The sequence below is a fragment of the Trachinotus anak genome, unplaced genomic scaffold (genome assembly GCF_046630095.1).
Source record: "Trachinotus anak isolate AG129_WGS33_773 ecotype Australia unplaced genomic scaffold, CSIRO_AGI_Tana_v1 ptg000019l, whole genome shotgun sequence".
Classification (NCBI taxonomy): Eukaryota; Metazoa; Chordata; class Actinopteri; order Carangiformes; family Carangidae; genus Trachinotus; species Trachinotus anak.
Window position 1 is genome coordinate 4195738 of NW_027273870.1, and position 13816 is coordinate 4209553.

The window sequence follows — 13816 nt, forward strand, 5'->3', positions numbered from 1 at the left end:
AAACCCCCCAAAAAAACCAAAAAAAACCGAGTACCCACCCCTCCCTCATTTGGCATGAAAAATACTAATCTAACCAGATATAAAACTGATATCAGTGAATGAATAGTGTCCACACGTCGCACACAAGACAGTTTCACACTGAAGACATCAGTCATGTGATCATTAAAAAAAAAAAAAAAAAAAAGAACCCCCCCCCCCCCCGGAAATAAACAAAACGTCAAAACAAAAGCCCGCTTTAGATGAGAGGAAACAGCAATTAGTAACATGCATTCAATTGGCAACAGAACATGTAAGAGATCAAAAGACAGATACAAATCCAAATAAAAAGGAATGTTTACAGCGTCAAGTCAGCGTATCAAATCGAGTATGACAGGACAGAGGCTCCAAGCAGGGATTTCCAGTCAAATTCCCGAGAGAAGTACAAGCAACTTAACATGAGGTGGACAGATTTGGTGCGTTTTACAGAGAGATAGGAATTGTAGGGGAAAATCTGCATTTCATCTCAGTCCTTTTTATTTTCTCCCTGGACAATGATTTAGCATTTTTTGTGGCATTTGATGCACTGAAAAAAAAAGAAAAAAAAAAAAAAAAAAAAAACATCAATCCATCACTGCATCCTTAGTTTTCCAACTAAAGCTGGTGAAATCTCTTTTTACAGTTTTCTTTTCAAAAATGATGTTGAGGGATGGAGTCCATTAAAATGTGAACCTACTATGTTCTAAAAGTCACTTTTTTAACAAGACAACACAAAATGTGTCTTCCCTGCTCCCCTACTCTCTTGAGCAATTCCAAAATGTGGAAATGACAAACGTTATTTCCTTATTTAAAAAAGAAAAAGAATCAGGAAACGTGATCAAGTGTGAAGTTACATGACGGGTTTTGGCCTCAGCTCCCTGCTCGTCAGCAGAGAACCAGGTTGATAAAGAGCACCTTTCGCGTAGAGACTACTACATTCTTTGATACAAGCATGTCAAGTTTCAGACATATACTGTAGGTGTAATGTGCACACCTACCAAACGGTGCATAGATAACTTCACCTCATGTATAAATGACACCAACAAATGTACTGAAGATGGGATTGCATAAATAGCAAAAACTCTAGTGCATAGTCACTGAAATCAACAAACCAAGACCAGAAGATAGACTGAAGTCTTTGGAGGGAAACCGGAAGCCTTCACGCTTTGTTAGTGTGCGAATCTTTGACATTTTCCCATCAGACAAACTTTCCATATTTCAAGTCTGATTCGGAGAAATTGTTGGAGACTGACTGAAAATTAACACCAGTCAGTAACAAAATGCCGGCAGATGTTTGCAAGCAGCGAACCAACATTTGGTTCTTTTTTTTTTTTTTCCTTTTTGAAGTGAGGGGTGCGATAACCAGTATCAGCAGCAGGTAACAAGTCAAACGGGCTCAGGAAATTATGTGAAGACCTCCGGCTCCCTGTGAAAAACCTGACAAACCTCCAATTTTAAGTTGTTAATCTCAATATAACAAAATGTTCACCTTTAACATTCAGTAACCCTGACAGAAAAAGAAAATGTTAACAAAAACATGAACGACATTAAAACCAAAATATGATCAATGTAAATTGTTCAACAGCTTATCTTTTAAGGGCTTATTTAGATATCAAAAACACAACTTTTATTTTATTTTTTTTCAAGTAAATCAGACAGAATTTCTTTCCACATGTATCCTCAAAATTAACTCTGCAATTAAGTGTGTATTTTTTCCCAAACTTTTAAATTTAGAAATGCCCTCAGTTGTAGTTTCAGTTGGGTTTCATGGCCACTGGCACTGGAATAAAGGAACCGCGAAAATAAAGAAAAACAAAATTAAGACTGGGGAAGAAATAACTGCAGCTCATGCCCCTTTTCAGAATCAGGAGCTGCGTGCTTATTGTGTTGTTACATTCAACTCTCCTTTATGCTAAATCCATCAATTTCTAGCACAGATAATACTGTCAGCGTGCCAGTGACGACGGGTAACTGATACTGTGACTGTATGCAGCACACATAAACACACGTGGAGGACGGATGGATGCTGATAGCTTTTTACACGAGGAGACCCCGAGACGCCGGCTCAGACATCGAAAAACGGCCCCTAGAAATCCCACAGGGCCTCCTCTGCACGCTGACCATCCTACGTTTTCAATCTTCAGAGATTTTACAGTACAAGACTGACACTGAGCTTAACCACTGGATTTAGGAGTTTGGATAATGCCAAAGACAGATTTGTTTGTTTAAAAGTAGTCGAGCTCCTGGAGGGAATCTTACAGTGAGTAGGTTTTTTTTTTGTTTAGTTTTTTTTTTTTTTTTTAAGTGTTTGTGTGTGTTTGTCTGTGTGTATGTGTTGGTTCATGGAGTGGATCATTTCATTGAGCAGTCTTCTCCCTCTGTGTCAGTGTCTGTGTCTGAGCAGGCGGTGTCCATGGCGACATGGGCGGGGCTAACGATGACGGCTCGTCTCTGCTCCTCCTCGGCGCTGGCTCTCCTCTCCTGAGTGCGTTCGATGTGCTGGATGGCCTGAGAGGAGGGGACGAGAAACACCGACATTTATAAGGTGAAAACAAATATTTTCACTATGAAGTGAAAACTTCCTGAAAAAAAAAAAAAAAAAAAAAAAATCTTCTACACGACAAGACAACAAGCACGTACCTGCACAATGGTGTCCAGGTTCTGTCTGGATGTGGACACAGTGCTGGTGTGGACAGACGGGCTCATGGTCACCACAGTGACGTGATGGTGGGGGTGCTGGGTTAGTGTCGGAGCTGGGACGATGACCGTGGGGTGGTGGGTTGGGGCAGGGGGAGTGGGAGGAGCCAGCACCTGGAGGATAGACAAAAAAAATTAATAAAATAAAAATGAAAATTTGTTTTTCATGACGCACAATGATCTATATTCACATGACAGACTTATCAGTGCTGAAGTCATCGTACGTCATTATCCTGAACACCTCACTACAGAAGCTGTTTGAGCAAAATGTAGCCTGTTGAGGTTTGGGAATTGCAGCAAAGATGCCTACCGTGTGTGTGTGTGTGGCTCTAACCTGTGGACTGTGTGTTTGTCTGTCGGCAGCATGGATCTGCTGCAGCCGTAACAGCGTCTGGCTCTGGATGAGTGCCTGCTCCTCCTCCACCTGCTGGGTGATCACCTTCAGACGCTCTGGGTGCAGCTGGGTGTCAAGAGAGCGCACCTGTGCACACACACAAACACACAACACAAAGGTAAGTGTGACTTCAGCACCAATTTAATACCAACTCACACATATCCAGGGCCTCTAAATTACTGAGCAAACATGGGAAAAAAGTCATAATAACCTCAACAATTGTTGGTTGTTACACATTAAGATCAGCTTGCTTATGACGGGGGGGAGTGCTATTGTTGTGAAATATCTTCTGTGGCTCTGAATTGAGCTTTGTGAGGTTTGAAAGAACAGCCCTGATGTCAACAGGGTTATCTTGGCTTGAGGCTGAGACTTCAACCTGTTGCAAACAAAATCTAACATCCAGTGTTTTTGCAGCTTGACCTGTACGAGGAACTAAAAGTCCTCTGCTGCTGTTTTTTTGGGTTGTTGTTTCTTGTGAACTATCTAACTTTAAAATGCCAAGCTAAATCTCTGTCTAATCCAAATCACAGAAAAATACTTAATTAATGCCCAGCTCATTTGACACACTCTCACCCCTGCATTGTTCCTACTGTTTACTTTCCTCTCTCTTTCACTTCCTGTTTAAGTTTCTGTTTGTCTTCACCAACTGACCAGTCTCCTCTGTCGTAACCTGCTGTTCAGGGGAATCCAGAGCGTGACATTGTGAGGAACTGGCTGGTGTCACCACCACCCCCACCCCCTCCCACCCCGTTAAAGTGGACTAGTGATCATGAGGACGATCTGCATTTTGTTTAGAAGTGGAAAAGGCAGGTAAACCTGAAAAACTAGTTTGTTTGTTCACGTGTTAGCGTCCACTGTGACCTCCAGACAAGATCACTGTGTAGCCTGGAAATGTGGAGTTAAATTCAACTGATATCTCTTCCTCTTTATGTTCACCTGTTCTGTTTTGTGTCTCTCTGAACTAAAGCTTGAGGTATTATTTGTTCTGACATTCAAAAATGAAGTTTGGAAAAGAAGCAGTAGTTGTGGAAAGTAGTAAGAGAAATGAATTATGGTCCTCATAGCTCATTATGTTCATCTGTGTGGTTTCAGTCCTCCACAGTTGAAATTAATGTTAAGAATCTTTTGAGAGCAATCAGAGTGAAGAGGAGGGAACAGGTGACGAATCATGAAGGACCTCTTCCGGCTCCGCCCTTTATCTCACCTGTTCCTCCAGCTGCATACGAGCCGAGCGCTCCTTGTCCAGTTGCTGTCGCAGCTCCAACATCTCCCTCCTCAGCTCCTCCACCTTCTCCTCCTCCAGCGTGTCCGGAGACCCGATCCCTTCATCCTTCTCCTCTGCTCGCCTCCTCTTCGGTGAGGAACCACTGAACTCCTGAAGTGACACGAAGGCCGCGTTAAGTTAAATGTGAAACAGTGAATGTGCAGAGTGCATATTTAAACTCAATACCCCCACCGGCAGAGCAGGAGTTCCTTCTCCATTCAAAGACAACACATGCTGCTTACACGGAGTTAGACAAACGGCCAGAGTGGCAAGAAAATAAAAACACCAGGTGAACCAACAGCACAATAAACAAAGGAGACTGGTAAACACACATTTTTCACATAGCGTGGCATGACTGAATACAGATTGAAAAGCCACTGTACTGTCACTGCCAACAGTCGCAAGCTGTCCAAATATCAAAGTGGCGTGAGGCTGCAGGTGGTTGCAGCAAATGTGAACATGTTCAACACCTGACTTTTGTCTGTTTCTAGCTGCTTAACAAAAACTCAACCTCAACACTAAGTGTTATCCGAGCATCCATCACATACATGGAGCCGTTTGATAGTGAATCAGCAACAAACCTCCTACCTGCCTCTACATTAAAATCCATGACATTTTCCAAAGGAAGGAGCAAGAAAGGGAATTTTTTTTCCCATTAGATTGTGACTGTTCACTTAACCTACATATTGTTTTCAGGAATCTCAAAAACTGCCTGTGAGATGTCCATCACAATAAACACAAGTCAAGTTTTTGGGCGGTAATGCATTTGAAAGAACAGTTTTAACAGTCTATAAATTCTAATGCATTTATAGACTGTAATGCATTTGCAAACTGAGGACATGAATGAGGTTTAGTGTGATCAAGTTTTAAATCTCTGCAGATTAATGCACCTGAAAGCCTGAAAGAAAGGAATCTATACAGTTTGACTTAACAAGTTGTTAGTGGTGATGTAAGGTGTATGTGATCTATATAAAATGGACTAAATCAACCCATACTGTCATTTAAGCAACCCAACTTTATCCACATGGAGACACAAATGTGGTGAAAAACAGCGGCACAGGCCGTTACCTGGAGGAAGCGTTTGAGCTGGTTGTTTTGTGCCAGGAGCTGCGTCTTTTCCTGCTCCAAGGTGAAGATGTAGTCTGCCGTCTGCTGCAAGATGGCCGCCTGGCAGGGGTGAAGCCAAAAGGTGAACACAGGACCAGTGCACGGACATTTAACTTTATAAAACTGTAGGGAACCCAAATTAAGACCAGAGTGTTGAAAATTAAATGTCCTGCCATTCATTTAAACATTTGCGCCCAATCATTTAAGTCGTCACCACCACCATCATCATCATCATCATCATCATCACATGTGATAATCTACACCATCACAAAAGAGGTCTTTTCTATGTGTGAGTGTTTGCAGTGCTGGCTGCACCTTGCTGAGTTTCTCTCCATCTGTGTGGGGCAGGAGTGTTTTCAGGGACTGGAAGCCTGCATTGATGCTCTGCATGCGCCGGCGTTCGTTGCTGTTGGCGATCTCCCGGCGGATTCGTCTCTCCTGGTCCTGGGCCGTCTCTGGACTGAGGGGGATGTTGGCCAGGCTGCAGGGAGAAAGATGATTGTTATTCTGTCCATAAAAAAACTGTTTTGTGTGCAACAAGGCCGTACAAGCTCCTGTCTGATCAAATGTTTGATTGCTTAATCTTGATTTATGCAAAATGTGGAAAATTAATCTTACAAATTATTTCAACAAGCAATTAACATCACAGACAATGCAGATACAAGAAAAGGAGGAATTTAACTATTATTTTCAAAACACATTAGTTGGCTGATTATTTTCGTGATTGATAATTCGGCCATAAAAAAAATAGTTTGCAAAGAATCACCACAAAGCAAAAGCAAAAAAAACTGCACAAAGCAACATGATTAAACATCTCATTTGTGTGACCAACAGCCCAAACCCCCAAAATATACAGTTTACTCTAATGTCAGATAGAAAGGTGGCCAATTCTCACATTTGAGAACCTGGACGAATCAAATGTTTGCTTTTTTTTCTTGCTTGGAAATACACAAAACAATTAATCCATTTTCAACATAGTTGGTGATTCACTTTCTTTCAATTTGCCACTTGATTAAAATGACTAATCGTTGCAGCTCTACAGCCAACGATACACAACCTTGAGAGAAATCTGCAATTCTAGGCTAGATAAACAAATAATACCAACACAAAGCAACAATAAAATCCGCAATCAGCTGCAATATCTGACACTTTAAACCTTTAACCTGGAACTTCACCAGGCGTTAGTCCTGACCTCTACATTCCTCAGTCTAGCTGCCTGGGGGTCTCTGAGTGTGTCTGAACTCAGTGCCCCCTCGCACACCTCCACCCCATGAGGCTGGATGTTATGGTGGCAAAACCGATCTCTGTCTTATTTACTCTGAGGGAGAAATGGGTGAACCATTAAGGGAAAAAAAAAAAAACGGCCATGACACCAAGCAGACAACAAACCCAAAGAACCAGATCTTCAGTGTTTACAAAAATGAGAGAGGCCTGACAGCGGCCACAGCTTGCATAGCTCTTTTCTACAAAAGATGAGCGTGGGGGCTGTGCTAAAGTCAGGGCTGAATTTGAGTGGTCTGATCTGATTTAAAACTGTGTGTTTACAAGTGAGTGACATCAGCTTAAGCAAAAGCTATGACAGACAGTCATAACATACGTCAAAAGGAGCCTAAAATCGCGCCCACACTGCCTTTCAAAATAAGCTCTGGGTCCTTGGATTTCTTAATTTTGTGCCTCGATTTTCAGCCTATTTTGAAAGCTATGGGAACGGCTCTCTTAAATATATCTTAATCTACCGGTTAAACCCCTTATGATCACTGTACTAGCAGACCCATGAGCATAAGTAATATCTAGGGCTTAATTTGATCTATTAGAATTCAACTGTTCAATCACAAAAGTTATTTATTGATCACATACTCACTTAATGAGATGTTTAAGTTGACTTTCAGGGAATATAATGAGGGGGTTTTATCCCCTGGTGCTGTGCAATGCACAAACCATCTGTTAAAAATGTAGTGAAACAAAAATGACCAATTTATGTTTTGTAAATATGAAAGATCCACTTTAATCCATCACCAAATAAGAAGTGTTGTGATAGTAATTTGATGTATATTGTACATTCATACAACACATTTTTATAACTGTGTACATTTAGCATCCTTGGCACAAATGTTGCTTTATGAACTGACGCGGATCTATCAGATATTTGACCACAAAGAGCGAGGGGGGAACAACCACATCTGGTTTGTGAAGTTGAGGGACGGAAATCAGCTGTTGTCATCTGTAGCTGCCAGGAGCTGCGGTCCTCCAACATGGCCGGCGGAGGGCGCGTCTGGACGGCGGCAGCAGCGAAATGTGACTCCGCTCCAGCAGCAGGCCCCCTGGCATCATGGAGAACAATGCGCTCCACCTCTAGCGGCGAGCTAGCCCCGACTTATTAACCCGCTACCCACAGATACACCCATGTGTCCACTGCTATACACCTACAAGACGACGTGTTACAGTTAGTGAAGCCAGTATATGTGGGTAACAATGAGCGAGGGCGTACACGGAGCTGTCAGGAAACGACTGCGCAGTGATAGCTAGCTCGTTAGCCACGCTAAGCTAATTTTAGCACACGACACAACCATGGCTGCTGCGCGGAGCATTACTTCAAAAACACACACACACACACACACACACACACACAGCAGCCGAAACCCCAATCACCCCACCTCCTTCTTTAATACATGTGGGATGTATTGTCCACGCAAGTAAATCGGAGAAAAGAGTGAATAATGTAATAAAGTATGTCGTTACAAACATGTGATGCTGTGTGTAGCAGCCAGGCGGCACGTTAACCACCACGTGGTTGGTGTTCAACTGGACGCAGATGTATCGATTTCATCCCATCGATTTACATGTTTCTGAGCCGAAAGGCTGCAAATGTGCTCCGTGGGTCACTGCGTGTCACTCGGCCAACAAATGTAATAATGTGGGTGAACCGATCCCCCCACGTCCCCGGTCGCCAGCGGCGGCAGCAGCTGGCACAACAAGCTGCTAATTTCCACAACCACGCTGCTGCTGCCAAAGGTATCGCGGCGAAGCTAACGGCTAGCATGCTAACTGAAGTCACACTGCATCCCCCTCACACACATACACACAGTGCTACGGTCACACGAAAGATGATTTATGCGAGCACTTCGGTACCAACAACAACAACAACAACAACAACAAATAAGAAAGGAATAGCTAGCCACACACCTGCAGAGACCTCCTATCACATCCTTCTCCGTCTTCTTGAACTGCTGTAAGGACGGTATCTTCTCTGTCGGCATCATGAAATATTCCATGCTTTCAAAGCCACCTCCTGTGGGTCCGTGTTTTCTGTCTGCTGCTCCCTCCTCTGCTCCCCTCGCTAAAAGATAAAGGTGCTCGTTTTCTCGCTGTGCTCCTCGACGGCGCAATGTCTAAAGCTCCACCTCAAAAAAAAGGCGAATCTGAGCGGCGACGAGTTGGAAAAATAAAAGTAAGTTATCGCTGTGTTGCTTCCCACAGCTGATGGGGTTCCCTCCAATGTGTGTGTGTGTGTGTGTGTGTGTGTGTGGCCTCTTGCCTCCGCCTACTACGTGTCTGTGTCTGTCTGTGTGTGTGTGTGTGTGTGTGTGTGTCTGCCGCCCCCGCCTACTACTCTATGTGTGTGTGTGTGTGCAGCTGATCTGTGTGAGGCGGGAAACAGCTGGTTGGAATCAGAGACCGTTTTCCGGAAAGCAGAACAAACAAACCAGCAAGAGTCAGTGTGTAACTGGAACAAATCAGATCCTCGCAGAGCACATGTCGGCAAGCGGCTGCGTGATCACATAATTCATCAGCAAGAATAAGAAAACGTGTTCATTTCAGAGCTGAAATCAGTGAATCAGATCACACATATGCTGAAATAATACTTAGAATTTCAAATCAAGCAGCTTAACAATATTTCATGTTCCGAATAATCAATTAATCAATTAATAGAATTCAAAACCTATGATATGAACATCAGTAATTGAAGTGACTATTCAAATGACAGTAAACTGTAGTGTGTCTGCCTGATGATTTCAGGTCCATCATGTCACTGTAGTTATATTATTCAGTTAATTCATTTGTTTGTCAATAAGCTATCAAAACAAAAACACACACCTTATTTCTCTAAGGACATGCAGTAATTGTATTTTATGATATAATACTGCTTTAATTTACTTTCATAATGAACCGTGTTAACCCTAACCCTAACCTCTGAGCAGTACATTTGATTAATAACTAAAATTACCACAAAAAAGAAACAATACATTAAGGTTATTAATCAAACAAAACTATTAATTTTTTTACTGCACACAGCACATGTAAAGTCACAGCTGCTTTTATATATTTTATAGATAGATTTTATTTATATTATATAAAAAAATTGTACCTTGTTATATAAAATATAGGCCTAACTATAATATGAATATAGATAATGCACAATTATAGATATAATATAGATAACTAGTAATTGAAAATAATCAGTAGATTCATAATCAAAGTAAAGTTGCAGCCTCAAATATACACACAGAGTTTGAAGTTTCAATTTGCCTTGATCACAACAGTTGAAACCAAAAGATAATATTTCAACAAAAAGTATGAAAAATTGCAGGTTGGATAACAGTTAGCTATACAGGGAGACAGTGGGAGAATAAATAAAAGGCAATGTGCAGTTTATGTAACATTGAGCACAAACAGCAGGTGGCAGTAATGTACCATTATGTGAATATCCAACTCCCATTAGGTAAAAAGGCAGGATGCTGCATCTGCATTGACAAATCTGACCATCAAGAGCTGTAAAAATGTTCTTCAACTGCAGGAGTAAAGTTTTTGTGTAAAGATGCATCATAACTTGCAGATGAAATTAAATACTACATTTTGGATATAATGGAAATGATGAAGAAAATGGATTGAGAATTGATAATACACCAGTATTTTTCAGTTGTTAACCCTGAATTGCCAAAACATAATTAGCAAATCCTGTTCAAACATGTTTGTACAAAACCAACTAAGCCAAATTAAGTTTTTATTTAATTTGTGTTGCTCTAATAATAATAAAGTGTAATAATCTATGATATTAAAAATGTCAGCACCCTTTATGTAATCTCACACTGATACAGTATGTCATGTTGTTACTTTGGATTTGTTTATTGACAACATCTATGCAGTTGTGAGTAAATCCAACATGTTACTTACATCGTCCCATTTTTTTCTACTATCTTCAAACTTACAAGGTTCAGCCATGTTTTAACAGCAGGACACAGAGGATTTAACAGCGTTAAAGACTGGTGTTCAACACCTCATTTTAGGCGTTTCACCCACAGGAGTTAATTCAATTATTAAAAACCCTAAAAATTATGTTCTTTGGTGAAATAATCACACACACACACACACACACACACACACACACACACACACACACACACAACCATAAATAACTGTTGACAAAAATCAGTGTTTACCAAATCAACAGTGAGATAGAAGAAATGGCAACATGTGTTTATGCACAGAACTGAGAAAATGTGTTCACTGTAGAATAGATAAGGTACAGATAGAGATACTTCCTCCTTTACCATGAAAAATACGTGTGTCAGTCAATTAAAAAGTACAAACCATCCATTTGATAGCAAGTATTTGGAGATGCTATACATTTAAAGTTAAGGAGTACAATATAACTCTAACTACACAAGAAAGCAAGCCTCTAGAATCCTTTAATGGATGTCTCTGTGAAGAGTAGGGATCAGCGTGGGTAAGGGCATTTGTCACATTATTACTTTTGCTTTTTGGTGCAACTAGTATGTGGCTCACTTTTTTTTTAGCAAAGCTGTTCACATTCCCTTCACTTACTCTGTCACAGTCAAGGTCTGAAATCAAGCAACACAATTTGATAAAGAGGAGCAGATGTGGCAACATCAGATCATCATCACATCACATCACACACACATTCAACCACGTGTGTTCTGCTGGTAGATTGTGATGCACAAATAAGTTACACAAACTTGCATTATAGTGTAGTAGTGTATTTGAGTTTTTTCGAGCAGCCACCCTCAAAGGTTGGGTTGGACGTCATCCACCACAAAAAATAAAACATGAGTTTCCTTTTATGTGGCTTCATATTCGGCCACACATCCAAGAAATACAAGCTCATTTACAGATTAATGCTCAGTTTATTGTTTATCACTCACTTAAAGAGAGAGCTAAATGTGCCATGGCAATTCCAGTTGAGTTAAGAATATGGAAATCAAACATTTTTTTTTTTTTACCAAATTTCACCACCCAAAACTGCTGAGACATATATGTACAAAGTTATGGAAAGGCTTAGAACATCTCACATATATAGGGGAAATGATTTAAAACTGTGTTTGGAAAGTGACAGTGCAAAAATATAAAAGAGAGAAAAGGAAAATATTTTAGGTATAAGGACACTGTGTTATCGAAGGAGGAGGGTTACTTGTTGATGATAGTTGTTTTACAGGTGTTAGTGTTGAACTGAGACAAACTGGTTTTGATCACCCAGTGTGTCAAAGCCTTCTAAAAAAGAAAACTTCCTGAAAAGAAACGAGGAAGCTCAATATAAATAGTGAAATATAAAGGAGGTTTCAGATCACAGACAAGCACTATTTGAAGAGCACACTTCAACAGACAGCTTCATCACTCACCAGTGGCTGAAACATGGAGATGGTTGCCCATGAACCTGAGAAGTCTGCCTTCAGTGACAGCACTGATGATGCTACAGTCAGGGACGATGCGTTAAGGAGCCGCTCTGGAGAAGACAGTGAAGTTCCTACTGCAGCACCTGGTGAGGCAGAAATCCTAATCATTTTGAGGCTGACTTACAAAACAGCAACATGGTCAATAATGTCCACAATAATCTTATCTTGTGCGTTAAATTTTAAATTTGAATTTTAGAAATGAATCCTACAAAAGAAAAAATAATCGTCTCAGTATTAAAAACAGATATTAACATATTTTTAAAATATAATTTTAGTCAAACATTTTTGCTTTCACATTGATCATCAATGCATTTTTGCAACTTGAGCTCCTTTCTTGTTTTGTTTTACTTTATTTTCATACAGCTGTGATGCTCACCTTAGACCACTTGTTAAAGTCAACAGAGGTGGCTCATGTTTGATAGTTTACATGTACATGATGATTTACAATTCACTAGCCTGACTACTGTGTGGTTTGCTTATATCCTCAGCAACTTTTATATTTGCAGTTCAAGCCACTAAGTTTTAGTGAGTCTTTTAAAATCCTTGCTGCAATCATTTGAGACCAGATTCCTACAAAATTTGAACATTTAAATTAATTAGAAAGATTTTTGTTTGTTTGTTTGTTTTCATTTTTGAAGAAGAAAAGGAAGGAAAACAAAAGACCAAACTTCAGGGAGGAGCCAGATGCATAAAGCTCTGTGTAAATTCATTACTAAAACTATGTGTGTGCACAAAACTAGAAAAATTCATACATATTCTATTCATCAGAATTATCAAGGTGTGTGTACGCAGGAGTCTGTTTTATAAATCTCACTTGTTGAGAAATTGGGCACAGGCACAAGCCTCATTATCAGTCCCACAGTTCGCCATAAATGGAGGAAGATTCTCCTTTAATCCATCAGTTTACAGACAAAAACACTGTCTCTTCCACAAGTTATCAGGTATGGCACAGAAAAGAACGAGGAAAAAAGAAGCATAGTTGGTTGCCACCGATTGTTGGTCAGATTACAAATGGGAGCACATCAGTTTACTTTAGTTCAATAACTCCATGTGCAGTAATGGAGAGTCTCACCCCAAATTCTGTGCTCCTAAATACCAATTCATGTGCAGGAAGTGGTGGTTTGTGTGCAGTTTGTGTGTACGCATCATTTGTGCATCTGCCCCCTGGTCTGCAATCTGCCAATGTGTGTAAATTGTGATATAATTTTACGTACTGATGAATGTGTGATACTTAGAGAAAGGTGAAGGTTAGGAGTAAGTCTCCATGGAATTCAATGTAAGTCAATGTAACTTAAAAAATGTGATCTGATTTTGTGTGTCTATGTGTGTATGTGTGTCTGTTTGTGTGCGTGTGTGTGGGTCTGACACACAGGAGTAAAACTGTACAGACGGGCTGCTGTGGGCTTTGGACTCCTGTGTATCCTGCTAGCTGTTCTCATCATTGCCTTGCCTTTCATTCTCTGTGAGTCCTCTTAACCTGCATCTTTGTTTCTAATTTGATATCTCACCTCTGAAACAAAGGAAAGTGCAGTGGATTTCCACCACAGGTTCAGTGATCACACACACTGCTGCCTCCAAGAGGCATTGTGAGGAAGTGTAACCTTGGTAAATGAGTATGACCTGTTACATGATGGAAATGACTCTGGTCAG

At 40.6% G+C, this 13816-nt stretch overlaps 2 protein-coding genes across 3 annotated transcripts in view; one reads left to right on the plus strand and one right to left on the minus strand.

The window, feature by feature from the left end:
• Positions 1-1329: 1329 nt before the first annotated feature.
• Positions 1330-9033, minus strand: LOC139636677 (transcription factor AP-4-like). Of its 2 annotated transcripts, none has more exons than XM_071504926.1 (7): positions 8661-9033; positions 5793-5958; positions 5439-5537; positions 4311-4481; positions 3047-3193; positions 2656-2826; positions 1330-2523 (listed from the first exon to the last, which is right to left on the minus strand). In XM_071504926.1, exons 1-7 carry the CDS (start codon positions 8747-8749, stop codon positions 2368-2370), a joined length of 999 nt encoding a protein of 332 aa, XP_071361027.1. In that variant the 5' UTR covers positions 8750-9033; the 3' UTR covers positions 1330-2367. The 2 variants fall into 2 exon arrangements, with proteins under 2 accessions (XP_071361027.1, XP_071361028.1); XM_071504927.1 differs by lacking the exon at positions 8661-9033 and adding an exon at positions 8221-8500 and having other exon boundaries at positions 2228-2523.
• Positions 9034-12125: 3092 nt separating this feature from the next.
• The window catches only part of LOC139635976 (C-type lectin domain family 4 member F-like), a 31143-nt gene continuing 29452 nt past the window's right edge, over positions 12126-13816 (plus strand). Inside the window, exon 1 of the mRNA XM_071503590.1 lies at positions 12126-12252. Within this exon, the coding sequence (XP_071359691.1) occupies positions 12126-12252 (127 nt within the window). The remainder of the gene's footprint in view (positions 12253-13816) is intronic.

Coding starts and splice junctions, on each gene's coding strand:
- LOC139636677 (XM_071504926.1), bottom strand. CDS start 8,749: ATGGAATATTTCATGATGCCGACAGAGAAGATACCGTCCTTACAGCAG. Junction 5,538..5,792: donor ATGGAGAGAAACTCAGCAAG/GTGCAGCCAGCA, acceptor CACCCCTGCCAG/GCGGCCATCTTGCAGCAGAC. Junction 3,194..4,310: donor GTATGCAGCTGGAGGAACAG/GTGAGATAAAGG, acceptor GTGTGTGCACAG/GTGCGCTCTCTTGACACCCA.